We start from the raw sequence: 15,792 nt of genomic DNA on the forward strand, positions 1-15,792 counted from the left end.
GGTAACAGAGAAGGAAGCCGTCCTTTCTCTGTCCTGGCTCGTGGTTCTCTGTTTAATTGGGAACTATGTTGTTTGACCAACAGTCATTCAAACCAGAACCCTTACCTTTTGTCTTCCCCTTACGTTTTGTCTTCCTAGCTTTTGCAGGAAATAAAAAGACCTAATGAAAAGAATTTTGGCTTTAATTGAAAGTTACTCTCGGGGTGCATGGGTGGCTCGGTCGGTTAAGTGTCCAACTTCAGCTCAGGTCATGATCTCACGGTTTGTGGGTTCGAGCCCCACGTCGGGCTCTGTGCTGACAGCTCCGAGCCTAGAGCCTGCTTCGAATTCTGTGTCTCCCTCTCTCTCTGACCCTCCCCTGCTCGCTTGCTCTTTCTCTCTCTCTCTCTCAAATACATAAAACATTAAAAAAAATTTTTTTTTAAAGTTACTCTCCTATGGGGGCGCCTGGGTGGCTCAGTCAGTTGAGCGTCCGACTTCGGCTCAGGTCATGATCTCGCGATTCGTGGGTTCGAGATCCGCATCGCGCTCTGTGCTGACATCTCAGAGCCTGGAGCCTGTTTCAGATTCTGTGTCTCCCTCTCTCTGACCCTCCCCTGCTCACACTGTCTCTCTCTCTCTCGAAAATAAATAAAATATTAAAAAAAAAAAAAAGTTACTCTCCTATGGCGAAAGCAATGCGGCTTATCGGGAAAAGCTAGACACTGTCATAAGCAAAAGGAGGAGCATCAGAAACATCAGTGACGCCACGACCTAGACGCAACCACTGTGAACACAAGGATGAGTGTTACTGTCTTTGGTGGCACGTCCTGCCACGTGGGAATAAGTCCTGAGCGTCTCCTGGGCGGCTGACCGCCGTTTTCTGCTTCCCGACCTCACACCCCAGACCTGGGTGGGCTTTGTCCCAACAGAAGGAAGAGCGAAAGCCAGCGGTGACAGCGCGAGCAGGCCCTCCCCGTGCGTGGGCTCCGCAAAGCGGTGGCAGCGGACAGGTGGCGAGCTAAGCGGCTACTGTGGTCCTGGCGGTATTTGCCCTTACAGCGTGCTCTCTTCCGGCCCAGCCACACTTCTGGGGCTTCTTTGTCGGGGGTTTTGTTCAGAACAAGAACATGTCTGCCTACGCCACAGCCTCTTCGTTTTAATTTGCTTTAAAAATTTTTTTAATGTTCATTTATTTTTGAGAGACACACACAGAGTGTGAGGGAGGGAGGGCTGGAGGGAGAGGGAGACAGGATGGGAAGCAGGGTCCAGGCTCTGAGCTGTCAGCGCCCTGATGCAGGGCTGGAACTCGTGAACCCCAAGATCATGACCTGAGCCAAAGTCGGAGGGACATTCAACTGAGACACCCAGGTGCCCCTTAATTTGCTTTGTAAAAAAAAAATGTTAACTTTTTAAAAATTAGTTGATTAGAGGGGAGACAGGCAGAGAGAGAGTCCCAAGCAGGCTCTTCGGTGACAGCCCAGAGCCGGAGGCGGGCGGAACTCCCCAAACATGCGATCATGACCTGAGCCAGAATCAAAAGTCAGACCCTCAATGACAGCCACCCAGGTGTCTGGATTCTTCCTTTAAAATCAGCTTTATTGATACATAGCTCACATGCTGGGCAATTCTCCCACTTAAAGTACACGATGAAAGTGGTGTATTCACTTGGGGCGGCCATCACCACACTCTAACTCTGGGACACGTTCCGACTCCTTAAAAGAAGGCTGGGGAGACACGCACAGCAGAGCCGCCCCAGGGCCCCGCATCCACATACGCAGCCCTAAGCAACGGGGTCCATTCTCGGCAGCTCAGCACCCAGCCCGGGGTCAGAGCGACGAACGAGTGGACTCCCCGAGTGAGCAGCCGGCCCGCGGTCCCCATGCGGGGAACCTGCGGCGGGTCCGGCAGGACGCTGCGCGCTGGGCCGGGGTGAAGGCGGGCACGGGAGCCCGCGGGGGCGGGGTGGCGCGCTCGGGGCGCGTCCCCGCCCACGGGCGCTGCGCCGGGTCGCCGGGAGGGTCTGGGGTCCGCCCGGCGCCGGCGGGGGCGGGGCCGGCCGGCGAGGGCACGGGGGGCTCGGCACGGGGGGAGATCCGGGGGGCGGGGGCGGGCCCGCCTGGCGCATGCGCGCTGCATTGTTTTGACTGAAAATGCCGTCGGTTTCGAAAGCGGCGGCGGCGGCGCTGAGCGGGTCCCCCCCGCAGACGGAGAAGCCGACCCACTACAGGTCAGTGGCAGGGCCGGCCGCGGCCAGGACGGGGGCGGGGCGGGGGGCGGCCCCGTGCGCCCCCGGCTCGCGCCCCGCGCCCCGGGGCCTGGGTGCCGCCTCCAGTGCGGCCTGGGGCCCCGCGCCGTCCCCCGCCCCGCGCCCGGGCCCCCGCGCCGCTCCCGAGCCCGGGGCAGCGGACCGCCGTCCGACGCCAGCTGCCGCCGCCTGAGGTCGAAAGGCGGCGCCCAGGGTCTTGGGGGGGGCACCTGGGGGCGGGGGCTGGGAGCGCGCGGGGAGCTGGGGTCCACGCGCCGCTGCGGGAGGGTCGGGGTTGGGGCGGATGCGCCGGGGTGGGGGGGGGGCGGTCCTCCGCACTCGGGCTGCCCCCACCTGGGATCGGGGTTGGCACCAGCGCCCGGGGGTCGGGGCGCGCCTGGGGTCGCTGGGGCGCGCCTCAAGTTGGGCGTCGCGTCCGTGGCCAGGAGGTGGGGTGCTGCGGGCGGGGTCTAGGGAATGGCGCCTGGGCTGGGGGGTGGGGAGGCGGCCGTCCGGGGTCGGGGGTCGGACCTAGGGTCGGGAATGGGCAGCCCTCTGGCGTCGGGCTGCGCCTGCGGTCGCTGCGTCGCGCCTGAAGTTGGGCGTCGCGGCCGTGGCCGGGAGGGGGGTGCTGCGGGCGGGGCCTGGGTAATCGCGCCTGGGCTGGGTGGGGGGTGGCCGTCTGGATTCCGTGGGGGAGGGGCCGTGCCTGGGGTCAGGAATCGAGGGCTGAGCCTGGGGTCCGGGACCGTGCCTGGGATCCGAGGAACGCACCCCGGCGCGGGTGGAGGGCGACCGTCTGGACTCGGGAGTTGGGGTCTCATCTGGGATCGGAGATGGTCGGCCTCGCGGGGAGTTGGGGACCGTTCCTGGGATCCGAGGAGCGCGCTGGGAATGGGGGGCGGCCGTTTGGGGCCGTCTGCCCTCAGAGAAGGGGCTGCTCCGGAGGTTGGGGCACCCTGGCTCGCGGGTCCGCCCCCTGCCCACGAGCCCCCCCAGGCCTCGGCGGAAGCGACCCGCAACGCTGTTTGTCTTTTTAGGTATCTAAAGGAATTTAGGACAGAGCAGTGCGCCCTGTTTGTGCAGCACAAGTGCGCCCAGCACAGGCCATTTACCTGTTTCCATTGGCATTTCCTAAATCAGCGTCGGCGCAGACCGCTCCGCAGGCGCGACGGCACCTTCAACTACAGCCCGGACGTGTACTGTGCCAAGTACGACGAAGCCCGCGGCGTGTGCCCCGACGGCGACGGGTGAGTGTGCGGCAGAGCCAGTGGCCGCCACCTGCACACGGGGTCCTGTCTCTGTGCTCAGGTGTTAACGGAGGCCACTGGGGGGGCAGACTTCTCTCCACCTTCAGGACCGTGTCTCGGGGACACCCTTGGGCGGCGCCAACCGACTTGCCTTCACTTCCCGCGTTGGACCTAGTTGCCCAGATTTTCCGCATTAGAGACGAACCTTGGCAGACGCACCTGTCAGGCGTAGGACCGCTTTGTAGCTGCCCCGTGTTTTCTGGTCAGAGCGCGTGTTCCGAGCGCTTGCTCACGTCAGCGCAGACCGTACCTGGAACGCTGACTTCCTTGCAGCGTACGTGTCTAACTTCTTTTTTTAAAAAAATTGATAGGGAAATTCATTTGCAGCCTGTCGTTTCTGTAGCACTTTAAAGTTGGGAAAACCAACGTTTTGTTTGGATTGGCTGTTTTCTTACAAGTTTCTCGATGGTGTTATGAGCAGATGTATTCATTCAGCAATAGGTAGAACAGGAAAACCGGGCACGTGCAGTCAGAGTGTATATTATGTAACAGACAGATATCGATATCGGGAGGCTTTGTGTTTTCCTTCCGGGCCGTTTGAGGAAGGAGGGCTGGTCCGCCTCTGCCGGGAGGTCAGGCAGCATCACTGTGCTCCAAGGCTTGTGTCACCTCCTCGCATCCAGGCCTGATTTGGGGGAGCTCCATTTGGCTTCACCCCCTGATCCCTTGAAGGGAGTTGGGTCTCCAGGAATGCTCCCTTTTGGAAAAAACTTTTTTTTTTAATGTTTATTTTTGAGAGAGAGAGAGAGATGGAGACCCAGAATCTGAAGCAGGCTCCGGGCTCTGAGCTGTCGGCACAGGTTCTGATGCAGGGCTCGAACTCATGAACGACAAGATCACGACCTGAGCCCGGGTGGGACGCCTGACTGACAGCCACCCGGGCGCCCCGTGGAACATCCCCTTCTGACAGTACAGTTTGTTCTTCACTTTCCAAAGATGCTTAGGGCGGGGAGTAAACTTTTCACTCACAGCGATATCGTCAACTTTATATGCTGCCTCGAAGACTTTCAGTTGAGCACCAGAGAGGTAAACAAGATAGTGGCGAGGGCGGCCTGAAGCCTGCCGAAGTACGTGCCTGGGCCTCCCTGGTTCCGCTTGTGGGGGCTTTTACAAGTGCCTTATTCAACTGCTTCTTAAACTGATATTTTCGGCAAACAGAAGAAGACCTGTGTTTCTTGGGCTGAGGCCTGGAATCAGGCCCCCATTTCTCTTGCCCACGTCAGTCACCTCTCTGCGCCTTGGGTCCTGAGATACCCAAGGTTGGGGGCGGGGAGTGGTGCTGCCTGACCCGGTATGGGATCCAGTCACCCGCTGTGTCTGACCCCCTTCCAGAGCTCTTTGTGAGGGACTGACCGTATTCGTCGATGCTTTTGGTGCCCATACAGAAAGCACATTGGGACAGCTGTTGGTATTGGTCATGTCCTGGTATTGATTGGGCCCTGTTGCTGGACACCAGGTGGCACCCCGTTCTTGTGGAATGAAGCATCTGGAGGTGGTCATTTCAGCTGGACTCAATAGTAGTTAAATAACCGGCAACTGGTTTGGTTTTTTTTTTTTTAATGTGTGTTTATTTTTGAGAGAGAGAGCATGCCAGCATGAGGGAGGAGACGCAGAGAGAGAGAGAGAGGGAAACACAGAATCCGAAGCAGGCTCCAGGCTCTGAACTGCCAGCACAGAGCCTGACATGGGGCTTGAACTCAGAAACTTGCAAGATCATGACCTGAACCGAAGTCCGACGTTCAACCGACGGAGCCCCCCAGGCAGTTATTTATTACAGAAATATTGCCATGTCATCTCAGTGACACAGAGGCCATCACTGAGAACCTGGACGAGGGGCAGTTAGGCGCTGGTTTGGCATTTTCTGTTTGGGGTGCAGCCTGCGACCCCCGTGTAGTAAGAAAGTCACGCGTGTCTTAGCAGAGATGTTGTCACTTGTATCGAGCTTCACCCTGAACTTCAGGAAGTGTGGGCAGAGATCATATGTGGCCCCGGGGGCCTCTCCTTAGTAACGGCCGCTCAGTTCCACAGGGGAGGGACCTTCTCTCCCCCACGGTGGAATGGCACAGTTTGTCCTGTTTGATGACGTGTTCTGGTTCACAAAGCACCCGAATGGCATTTGTCAGTAGTGACTACTTTTCAGAGTAAGGACAGAACCTTTTATTTCAGCTCATGGGTTCTCGAAAGTTGTTTGGGGCATATGAACTACCAACCTGTTTGTTTGTTTTTTTAATGTTTATGGGAGGGGCTGAGGGTGGGGGAGGGAGAGAGGGAGAGAGAGAGAGAGAGAGAAAGAGAGAGAGAGAGAGAGAGAGAGAGAGAGGGTCCCACGCAGGCTCCACGCTGTCTGCACAGAGCCAGAGGTGACTGGAAACCACAAACCGGGAGATGGTGACCAGAGCTGAAGTCCGGCTTAATGGGCTGAGCCCCCCAGGCGTCCCCCATCCTGACCTATTATTTTATTTTATTTTATTTATTTTTTTAATATTTTTTATTTATTTCTAGGAGAGAGAGAGAGACAGCGTGAGCGGGGGAGGGTCAGAGAGAGAGAGGGAGTCACAGACTGAAACAGACCCCAGGCTCCGAGCTGGCAGTCAGCACAGAGCCTGACGCGGGGCTCGAACCCACGAACCGCGAGATCATGACCTGAGCCAAAGTCGGACGCTTAACCGGCTGAGCACCCCCAGGCGCCCCAGCTGACCTATTATTTTAAAACACGGATACTATCAGAGAGCGAAGGCCCGTCAGCCCTTGTCCGGTGACCTGAGCATCCAGGATTATTCCTGCAGCTGTGGGGCAGGACGGGACGGGGACCCCGGGACGGGTGGCGCCCCTGCTGTCTCGGCCTTTCCTAGGCTGGCGCGCACGCGCACCTTCTCCCCTCGCTGTCCCCCCTCCTGCGGTGGCTGCCTCCCCTATTGTCACCCCTTCCCCCAGGCCTCCCCCCCTCGTGGTGCTCCCAGTGTCACCTCTGGGTGACCTCCGCTGTCATCTCACCTCCCCGTGGGCAGCCCTGCTGTTACCCCCCTTTCTCCTTGGGTGCCCTCGCGTCCACTGCTCGGCTCTCCCTCGGGCCTCTGCTCTGGCGGACACGCCCCTTCTCCGAGGCTGGGCGCGATGGGTCCTTCGGGTCACGTGTTCCCGCCCCAGGGGTTACTAGCCCGCCAGGGTCGGCCAGCGGTGTGTGCGGTGTGTGCGTTTGGCAGCTCTCGGGAGAGTCGGTGGCGGCGGCGCAGGAAGCCGCTTCCGAGCCTGTGTCTGGCCCAGCCCCACTCACTGTTCCCACGTGTACCTGCAGCTCAGGTATTTCTTGGGCTTGGCTTCAAGGAGAGCAACTCCTGTCCGGAGGGGTTTGCTGGTCCAGCCGCCTCCTGAAAGCTGCTTTGAGAGGCAGCCGGTGTGGACAGTCCCCGGCCCGAGCTGGGCCCGCTCTCCACACCGGACCCTCTACCGTCAGGGCTGGCCTGGGTGCTCGCACCTGGAATCTGGGTGTGATTGGCGCCTGCTGCTGTGGGAGAGCGGGTGCGGGCCTCCTGGGGATGGTCAGGTGCCTTCCCAGTGGCCTCGGGGGCCCTCCAGGGCCCTTGGGCGAACATCTTCATTGGGGAAAATCAAACAGCCCCCACTGGCTCGTGTGCAAAGTAGAAGTAGCCACTCTCCTTCCTCTGTAAGCCCCCCCACCCCCCTGCGGTCCGCAGGCTGTTCTGGGGAGTCGCCCTCCAGACCCCCAGTTGTGGAATCTCTTGCTTAGGAGGAAGTGGGCGGGTCCCATTACTGCGGCCTGATGCTTTCAGGGCTCCCCTGGCTGGCCTGGCTCTTCTCCCCACAGGCCCTGGGTCAGGTGGGCTGGTGATGTGCGAGTCCGCGGCTTCCGACTCACGAAGCTGCGTGTGCTTGTGGGAGCCTGCTGTCCCAGGTGTCGGGGCTGTGGTGTGCCTGCCGCCCCTCGCCGTCTTCAGCCTGATCGTTCTGTGGACAGACGCTTGCGTGTTTAGTTGTAAAAACCCAAGCGTCTACGGCCCGAAGCTCTGGGTGAATTTCACTTCAGCGTAGCTGTAGGTTTGCTCCAAACTGGCCTTACAGGTGAGCTCTGCTTGGGCTTTTAGGGCCTGGGTGAAAGCCAAGGGCGGGTCCTGAATGTTACCGTGTAATAGTCAGGAGCCGGGGAGCTGCTCAGTCTGGAAGACACCTGCTGTTTGGGTACGTTAGCCTGCTGAGTGAGCGAGGTTGCGAGGGAGGGGAGAGGCGGCCAGTGGGGGCTTCTGTCTTCCAGAGAGGGTGGGAGTGCGGGGCTGACGTGGGGTGAGCTGGCAGCCCCCCACCCCTGGTGTCCAAGAAGAGGGGGCAGATGTGAGCTGACCCTCGAGCTTGTCCCCAGAGGCCCCCCACCTCTAGCCCACGGCTCGTTCCTTTGTCCGCATTTGCTGTTCCCCGCGTCGTGTGACTGCTTGGCGGTGCTTGGCTTGTCCCGGGCTGCAGCCCCGTCGTGTCCGTGCTCCGTCCCGGTCCCCCACCCGTTTGAGCTCCTTGGGCCCTGGCAGCGAGTCCGGTTGTACCTGAATGTCCCGAATGCCCAGCAGTCCCCCCGTTGCGGTCCCTGGACCGGCACCTGGGATCCGAGGAGCCCACCTGGACTCGGGGGACTGGACGGTTTGGGGTCGGCAAGGCCTCCAGGGGCTCTGACGCCTGGCCCGGGGCGCTCCTGGCCGGCGCTCACGCACGGTGGGTCGGAGCCGGGTGGGCCGCTTCTGTCGCCCGTCGCAGACCGGCCTCGGTGGCTCTGCTTTTGCTTCAGGCGAGGGCTGCCCGAGGGAGGGGGCAACGCCAGGCTCCCCTTCCTGGACCCCTGATCCCGTCCTCCCTGCACCTGGCTCCAGGGTCCCCGAGCGCCGCGACTGCCGGGGCCCCGCACGTCGCGCTCCGTCACGCCATCGACGTAGACCTGCCGGAGTTTCTTTTATTTTAGAGCGAGAGTGCGCACGCGTGTGCACATAAGCAGGGGGGAGGGGCAGAGAGGGAGGGAGAGTCCCAGGCAGGCTCCACGCTCAGCACGGAGACTGGCGCAGGCCCCGTCCCACGACCCTGGGATCATGAGCTGTGCCAGAATCAAGAATCGGACAGTCACCCCCCAACCTTGTTTCAATGACACTGTTTGGGTCACTGATTGTGGCAGATCCCCCGAACCACCCCGGGGCACGGCCTGGGGGCGGTGGGCCCGGGATGGGTTGGGATGGGTTATCGGTGCCAGATTCTGCCTGCGGTCCTGGGCTGAGCCCTGGGTCTTCCCGCGAAGGAGGAGGTGCGGGCTTTGCCCCTGTGCTGCGCCTGAGGCCCTCGCTGCTGGGAGCTCCTGCAGACGGGCCGCTGTCCTTCCTTCGGAGTCTTCCCTCCAGTACCTCGAGGTCCTCCCTCCCTCCCGCGCTCAGGGCTGGGCAGGGCTGGCGGGGCTCCGGTTGCCTTGACGATGGCGCCAGAGAGGAAAGGAGGGTGCTTAGCTGGGGGCCGGGCGCGGGCTGGGCTGTGACCCGGGAAGTCAGGCGGCCCGCACCCGCCGCGAGCACCTCCCCGGGGCGCAGTGTGGGTGAGGGGCAGCATTCGCCTCCAGAGTCACAGACTCCCCGTGACCGCTGCCGCGCCCCCGGTGCCCAGAGACCAAGTCCCAGGCCAGGACGATGCGCGTGCGCAGGCTGGGGGTGGAGGCGTGGGACCCAGGCACAGCTGCGTGGAGGGGGGTTGCCCAGGACTCGCCGTGGCCCGTGGCCCTGTGCCTGGTCTCCTTTTTCAGGTGTGTGTCTCGTGGTGTCATCATGCTTGCTTTCATACTGTGCCACCGAGTCGCCCTGTCCGTGTGCCGCCTGCCTGTGTCTCACGGTGCTCGGGGACTGTTCCGGGGAACACTTTGCCAGGGCACCCTGCCCTGTCTCCAGTTTCTGCCGTCGCCAAGGGGGTGCGCATCCTCCCCGCGGGCTCGTCCGAGGGCCCCGGGGCGCTGGCCGTGCTCTGCACCCCCCCCCCCCCCCCCCCCCCCCCCCCCCCCCGCGTGCCGAGATGCCATGCGTCCACGTGTGAAAACCCCGCAGGGGCCGGACCTGACGCCCGCTCGTCTGCACACGGACACAGAGTCTCCTCGGTGTCCAGTGGGCTCTGTTTGCGACCACGACAGAATACTTGTGACGTAGGATTTGCCATTTTAGCCAGTTTTAAGTGTGAGGTTTAGTGGCATTGATGACTTTCGTAGGGTGGTACCAAACTGTCCCCACTGCCTGTTCCCAAATCCTCCTCTTCTTCGCAAACAGCAGCTCTGTCCCCGCTCAGCACTGACGCCCCACCTGCCACCCGGGCCCCTCGCATCCACCCCCCACCTCTTGTCGCCCTGGCTCCGGCTTCCACGACCCCGTAGAGTGGGATCACACGGCACGCGGCTTTGTGTCTGGCTTTTCTCGCTGAGCGACGCGTCCTCGAGGTCTACGCGAGCCTAAACATGTCCGAGTTGTGCTCCCTTTTGAGGCTGAGGCCCTTCCTGGGGTCTGCAGGGGCCTCCTGCCGCCCCCCACTCCTCATCGTGTGGGCGCCTGGGTCGTTTGCGGCTTGCAGCTCTTGCCGCCCACGTGCTGGGCCCCGGGCGCGGACTGTCCTCGAGGCCACATCGGGGTCTCAGCAGAACGGCTGGACCCTCAGCCGGCTTCTCCCTCGGCCTCTGCCTTGTTCCCAGGGACACGCGCCCACTCTCCTCGCGCCCCGCGCGCCCCAGGTGCTGCGCGATCTGACGGCCATGCCTGCCAGTTACTGTAGGGGACAGGCTGGAGGGTGAGTGGTCCCCCAGGCCTTCACTTTGGGGTCTCAACCCTGCTCTGGGGGGGGCATCCCCTCGGTGCTCCCGGCAGCTGGGTCCACAGCTTGCTGGGTAGCGAGGTGGCACTGAGCCTTGACCAGCGTCGCGGGTGCTCCTCAGCCGTCCCTGGAGGGGTGGGGGATGGGCCACAGCAGCCTCCTGCCTCACCCCTCCCGCGGTGACGGGGCGTTGCTGGCTCAGGCTCCTTTTCTTTTTTTTAAGTTTATTTAAAATAGGTTTTTTTCAATTTTATATTTTTAATTTTTTATTTATTTCTGAGAGAGAGAGAGTGTGTGTGAGCAGGGGAGGGGCAGGGAGAGAGGGAGACGCAGAAGCTGATGCAGCTCCAGGCTCTGAGCTGTCAGCACAGAGCCCGACGCGGGGCTCGAACCCACGAACTGTGAGATCATGACCTGAGCCGAAGTCGGATGCTTAACCGACTGAGCCAGCCAGGTGCCCCAAAAACTAGGTTTTTAAAACATTTTTTTAAATGTCTATTTTTGAGAGACAGCAGGGAGGGCCGGGGGGGTGCACAGAGGTTTCGAAGCTGACTCCCCACTGACAACAGAGCCCAGCGTGGGGCTTGAACTCATTAACGGTGAGATCACAACCTGAGCTGAAGCCAAGAGTCAGACGCTTCACTGAGCCCCCTCGGCGCCCCCGGCTCAGGTCCTGGCAGAAGTCCTCCCTCTTCTGCGGCTCCTGTCTGCAGGGCCTCTCCTCCGTGTGGGCTCGGTGCCCAGCCCCACATGCGAAGCCAGCCCGCCTGGGCAGCCGAGGGGGCCTCTCCCTGGGCGTGTGGGGCTTGGCACCGACGAGTGGCACCGCCTACCCCCCCTGCACCTGGGGCACATGACACCCCTGCCCCCCCTGCACTTGGGGCACGTGACACTCCTGCCCCCTCCGTATCCAGTGCATGTGATTCCCCCCACCTCCCTGCATCCGCTGTCCGTGGCCTCCCCCCGGTCCCCCCCTGCGGCCACCGCTCTCCTGGCCAGCCCCCACCAGCCTCCTCCTCCAGCCAGGTCCAGGCCCCTGAGTCTCTCCCCAGGCCCCTTCCTCGAGGGTCCCCTGAAGCACCTGGGCGGGATGGGAGCTCGTCAGGAAAACTGAGCGGCACAGCTGCATTCTGGGGGCGAACTTCCTTTTTCTGGATTCAGAAAATTATGCAGGATGATTTCCAGAAAATTCGGTGTTTCTACCAGATGTACTTGAGGGATTTGTGGGGCCTCTGAGTGCCGGGGGGACGAGTCCAGGGGACGGGCCCCGCCCAGGACCGCAGTCCCGCCATTAGACATTAGAGCAGATACTCGTGCGAAGATGAGACTGTGCGAGCAGGTGCGTGGCCGGGTGCCGATGAGGAGGGGCGCGGCTCCGTGCTGCGGGTATCCCCACGCCCCGAGGCCTCAGATGGCCTGTGTCCACCCCTCTGCTTCCCAGGTGTCCGTACCTGCACCGGACGACCGGGGACACGGAGCGCAAGTACCATCTGCGCTACTACAAGACGGGCACGTGCATCCACGAGACGGACGCCCGCGGCCACTGCGTCAAGAACGGGCTGCACTGCGCCTTCGCGCACGGCCCGCTGGACCTGCGGCCGCCCGTCTGTGACATCAGGTGCGTGGGGCGTCCGCGGGGCGGGCGGCCGCTCACCTCTCCGGCCGTGGGCCCGAGCGATTCGCTCTCTGGCCTCGGCTCTACGTCTGACGAGGTTTCCGTCCGCCCCCGTGCGCCCCTGGGAACTCGCGGGGCCCAGCCCGTGCGCCGCAGTGCCCATGACGGGGGCAGGTGAGTCCCTGCTAAACGCATCCCGGCTCTGAAGCCGTCGGATCCGTCCCAGGACCGGGCCGTGCCTGAGGTCTGAGGCCCACCCGGCCGTCCTGGACCTTCTAGGTGGCTCCGCAGAGCGACAGAAGCAAATGATGGGGTCAGCTTGCAGGCGGGCTGCACAGACGCCAGGCGGCGCTGTAACCCGTGTGCCGTCTGCCCGCAGGGAGCTGCAGGCCCAGGAAGCCTTGCAGAACGGCCAGCTGGGCGGCGGGGACGGCACCCCTGACCTGCAGCCTGGGGCGGTGGCCAGCCAGGCCATGATCGAGAAGATCCTGGGCGAGGACCCCCGGTGGCAAGGTAACCCTGAGGCCTTGGGGCGGGGGGGGGGGGTCCTCGCCGTCTCCCCCACACAGTGGACCTCACTGCCTTCGTTTGTAGACCAGATGGGGAAACTGAGTCTCCAGTTGAGTATGTCAGCCCAGCCCCTCAGGGAGTGGTGGCCGGTGGGGTCTGAGCCCCAGCGTCCAGGCCCCAAGGTTGCCCTGGACGGTCAGCCTGCGGCTGCTGCCTGGGGAAGGGGCTGTGTGGCGGGCACGGCGCCTTCCGGGCCCCTGTCCCGGAGCCGGGCCGATGTTCACCGCACACCTGCTCCTGGGACATCCCTGTCTCCCCGCCGTGGGTCTCCAGGAGCCTTCATCTGTGTCCCTCGGGCTGGGGGACCCGCGTTCCTGGCAGCTCCCCAGGTGATGGCCGTGGGTGGTGACATTTTGGGGGTTTTTATTGTAAATACACGGGACGTAAATGTACCGTTTCAGCTGTTTTAAAGTGAACAATTCGTGTCATTCTGTACACTCGGTGACGTGCAACCATTTGCACTAATTCCAGAACCCTGTGCCCGTTAAGCAGCACCCCCCCGCCCCGGCACCCGCTAGTCTGCCTTCTCTCCGGGTGTTTGTTCCGGGTAGCTGAGAAGGGCAGTGCCATTTTGAGAAAAGCCCCGGAAGTCGTGATGGGTCCCCTCAGACTTGCTCGGCCGATGTCATCTGTGTCAGTGATGCTTTCACACCGTTGTCCCCTGGCATGTGTCTTTGCCGGCCCCCGGGAGTCCACGCCAGGGCCCGGGGTACCAGATAGGCCCGCAAAGGTCGTGCGATGCTGATCCGCACTCTCCTCCCGTCTCTGCCCCCTCCCCAGCCCCCCCATGGAGACGAAGTGCCCCGCGTCCCCCCCCCCCACGGTGGCACCTGCCGGCCGGCCCCACGGCCCCCTCTGTGTTTCAGGGGCACCCACTTGTGCTGAGTGCTCGTCCCCCCGGTGTGCTGTCGCTGCTTGGGGAGGGCCGCCTCAGAGCCGGGCCGGGTGCCCGCAGCTCCCCGCTTCCAGCGCCTGAGGACTCGTGCTTTGCCCGCGGTTTCTGGCGTTCCGGAAAACGCCCCTGAGCACCTCCTGTCGCCCATGTTCCAGCCTGCTGTCCCCCCGCCTGGGGGTGCCCAGCTGAGCTCTGCGAGGGAGAGCCGGGAGGCAGCGAGAGGCCTGTGGCTCCGCCCTGCGGGGCGGCCCTCCGCCCCCGCCCCCGGGGCTGGTCACAAACGTCCAGTGAGGCGCTCTGGCTTCGGCTTCTGAGCGTCTCCCACGGAGCCTGTGGCGCCGACCCTCGTGAGCGCGCCGCTCCCGTCTGCGGCTTCCACCTCTTCCTCTCTGTCCCTGTGTGGTGGCTCGGCCTGTAATCGGCCGATGTGACCTGTTGGGCTTTTTAGATACGGACATGTTGCTGGTGGCCCAGGGTCCTGTGCACCCCTCCGTTTCCCCTGGTGAACACGTGACACGCCTGTGACAGCCCGGGAACCAAGACGGACACACGAACCAGCGTCCACAGTTCCCACTAGGGCTCCCGCTCCGGCTCCGGCCACCACTGAGCCTTCACACCACGGTTTTGGTGCCGTGGCTTTGCCTTTTTCAGAATGTCGCATGGTTGGGGGCGCCTGGGTGGCTCGGTTAGGTGTCCGGCTTTGGCTCAGGTCATGGTGTCAAGGTTGTATCGGACTGTATCTGCACAAGGCACCCGCTCGGCGCTTGTGAATAAATGTTCTCTAATTTCTGTTTTTTTTTTAAATATAAAGTTTATTTATATATGTTGAGAGACAGAGAGCAGGGGAGGGGCAGAGAGAGGGAAAGAGACTCCCAAGCAGGCTCTGCACTGTCAGCCCAGAGCCCCATGTGGGGCCTGAACTCACAGATCTCGGGGTCATGACCTGAGCTGAAACCAAGAGTTGGACACTTAACTGACTGAGCCCCCCAGGCGCCCCTCATTTCTGTTTTCTTAAAATGGGCTTATTTCTCAAACCCCCTTTTGTCTTTCTATGCCCCTCTGTGTGTCATTTAATGAGTTCGAATTGTATTTGGTGTGGCCGGACATTAGGGTAACGTTAAATTTCAACCTGGGGACATCTTCCGAGGATCCGGCCGCGTCGCCTCGGGTGCTGGCGCTGCCTGCCCCTCCCCCGCCGCTCACCCATCCCTGGGCGGGGGGCTCAGCCCTGCTGGCCAAGTGCCTGGGGGACAGGGCGTGTGCAGGAGCCGTGTTGGTCATTAGCCCGCCTGAGAGTGGGGATGATTTCTAGGCATCTTCTCTCAGTTCTTGTTTCCAAATGACACCAGGTGGGGTTTTTTGTTTCTGCTTTGCGATAAAATTTAGAGAACAAGAAATTGACTATTTAAAAATATATGAGGGGCACCTGCACCTAGGCTCAGTCAGTTAGGCACCCATGCTTGCCTCAGGTCATGGTCTCACGATTCGCAGGTTCGAGCCCTGTGTGGGGCTCTGTGCTGGCAGCTCAGAGCCTGGAGCTGCTTCAGATTCTGTCTCCCCCTCTCTCTGCCCTTCCCTGCTCACACTGTTTCTCTTACAAATAAAACATTAAAATTTTTTTTAAGAAAATTAAGGATACACTATTTTTTAGAGCAGCTTTGGGTTCCACTGATAGGAAAGTACAGAATTCCTATATGCCCTGTGACTCCATGTGTGCGGCGTCCCCACCACAGCCGGACATGTGTCACGGCCCGCGAGCTGACATCACAGGTCCTTGCCACCCCAAATCCACTGTTGATATCTGGGTTAAACGGCACCGTTTTAAAGTGTGCGTTTCAGGGGTTATCAGTACCCTCACAGTGCTGTGCGGCCGTCACCCCGTCAGCCCCTGGCAGCCACGTGCCGCTCCCGCCCCGGATGAGCCGCTTCCCACCGCTGGGGTCCCGCGGGGCGGAGACGCGTGTCTGGCTCTCGCCGAGGGTCAGGCGCCTCCAGGCTGTGGCGGGTGTGGGCGCCTCGCTGCCAGTGGCGGCCGTGGGGTCGGCCCTCTCGGCCCGCGTGCACGCGTTCCCACGTGGCCCCCGTGTTTCAGACGCCAGCTTCGTGCTGGGCAGCTACAAGACGGAGCCGTGTCCGAAGCCGCCGCGCCTGTGTCGCCAGGGCTACGCGTGTCCGCACTACCACAACAGCAGGGACCGGCGGCGGAGCCCGCGCAACTTCCAGTACAGGTGAGCGGGGCCCGGGCGCGCCCCCCTCCCCGCCCCCCGGGCATGCCCCCGCCCCCCTCCCCGGGCCGGCCCCCCTCCCGGGCGCGCCCCCCTCCCCGCCCCCCGGGCATGCCCCCGCC

General features: G+C 62.1%; 1 protein-coding gene across 7 annotated transcripts in view; it reads left to right on the forward strand.

Moving 5' to 3' along the window:
* Positions 1-2,132: 2,132 nt before the first annotated feature.
* UNKL (unk like zinc finger) overlaps positions 2,133-15,792 on the forward strand; it is a 36,251-nt gene continuing 22,591 nt past the window's right edge. For 3 of the 7 annotated variants that reach the window (XM_039246795.1, XM_039246796.1, XM_039246797.1), the window contains exons 1-5: positions 2,133-2,209; positions 3,268-3,477; positions 11,807-11,983; positions 12,360-12,493; positions 15,538-15,673. In XM_039246795.1, coding sequence (XP_039102726.1) covers positions 2,133-2,209; positions 3,268-3,477; positions 11,807-11,983; positions 12,360-12,493; positions 15,538-15,673 — 734 coding nt within the window. Of the gene's footprint in view, positions 2,210-3,267; positions 3,478-7,663; positions 7,735-11,806; positions 12,155-12,359; positions 12,494-15,537; positions 15,674-15,792 lie in introns of those variants that run through there. The other 4 variants (XM_039246799.1, XM_039246798.1, XM_039246800.1 and 1 more) reach the window with 4 other exon arrangements.

Source organism: Hyaena hyaena, unplaced genomic scaffold, assembly GCF_003009895.1.
Source record: "Hyaena hyaena isolate Hyena2069 unplaced genomic scaffold, ASM300989v1 scaffold_285, whole genome shotgun sequence".
Classification (NCBI taxonomy): domain Eukaryota; kingdom Metazoa; phylum Chordata; class Mammalia; order Carnivora; family Hyaenidae; genus Hyaena; species Hyaena hyaena.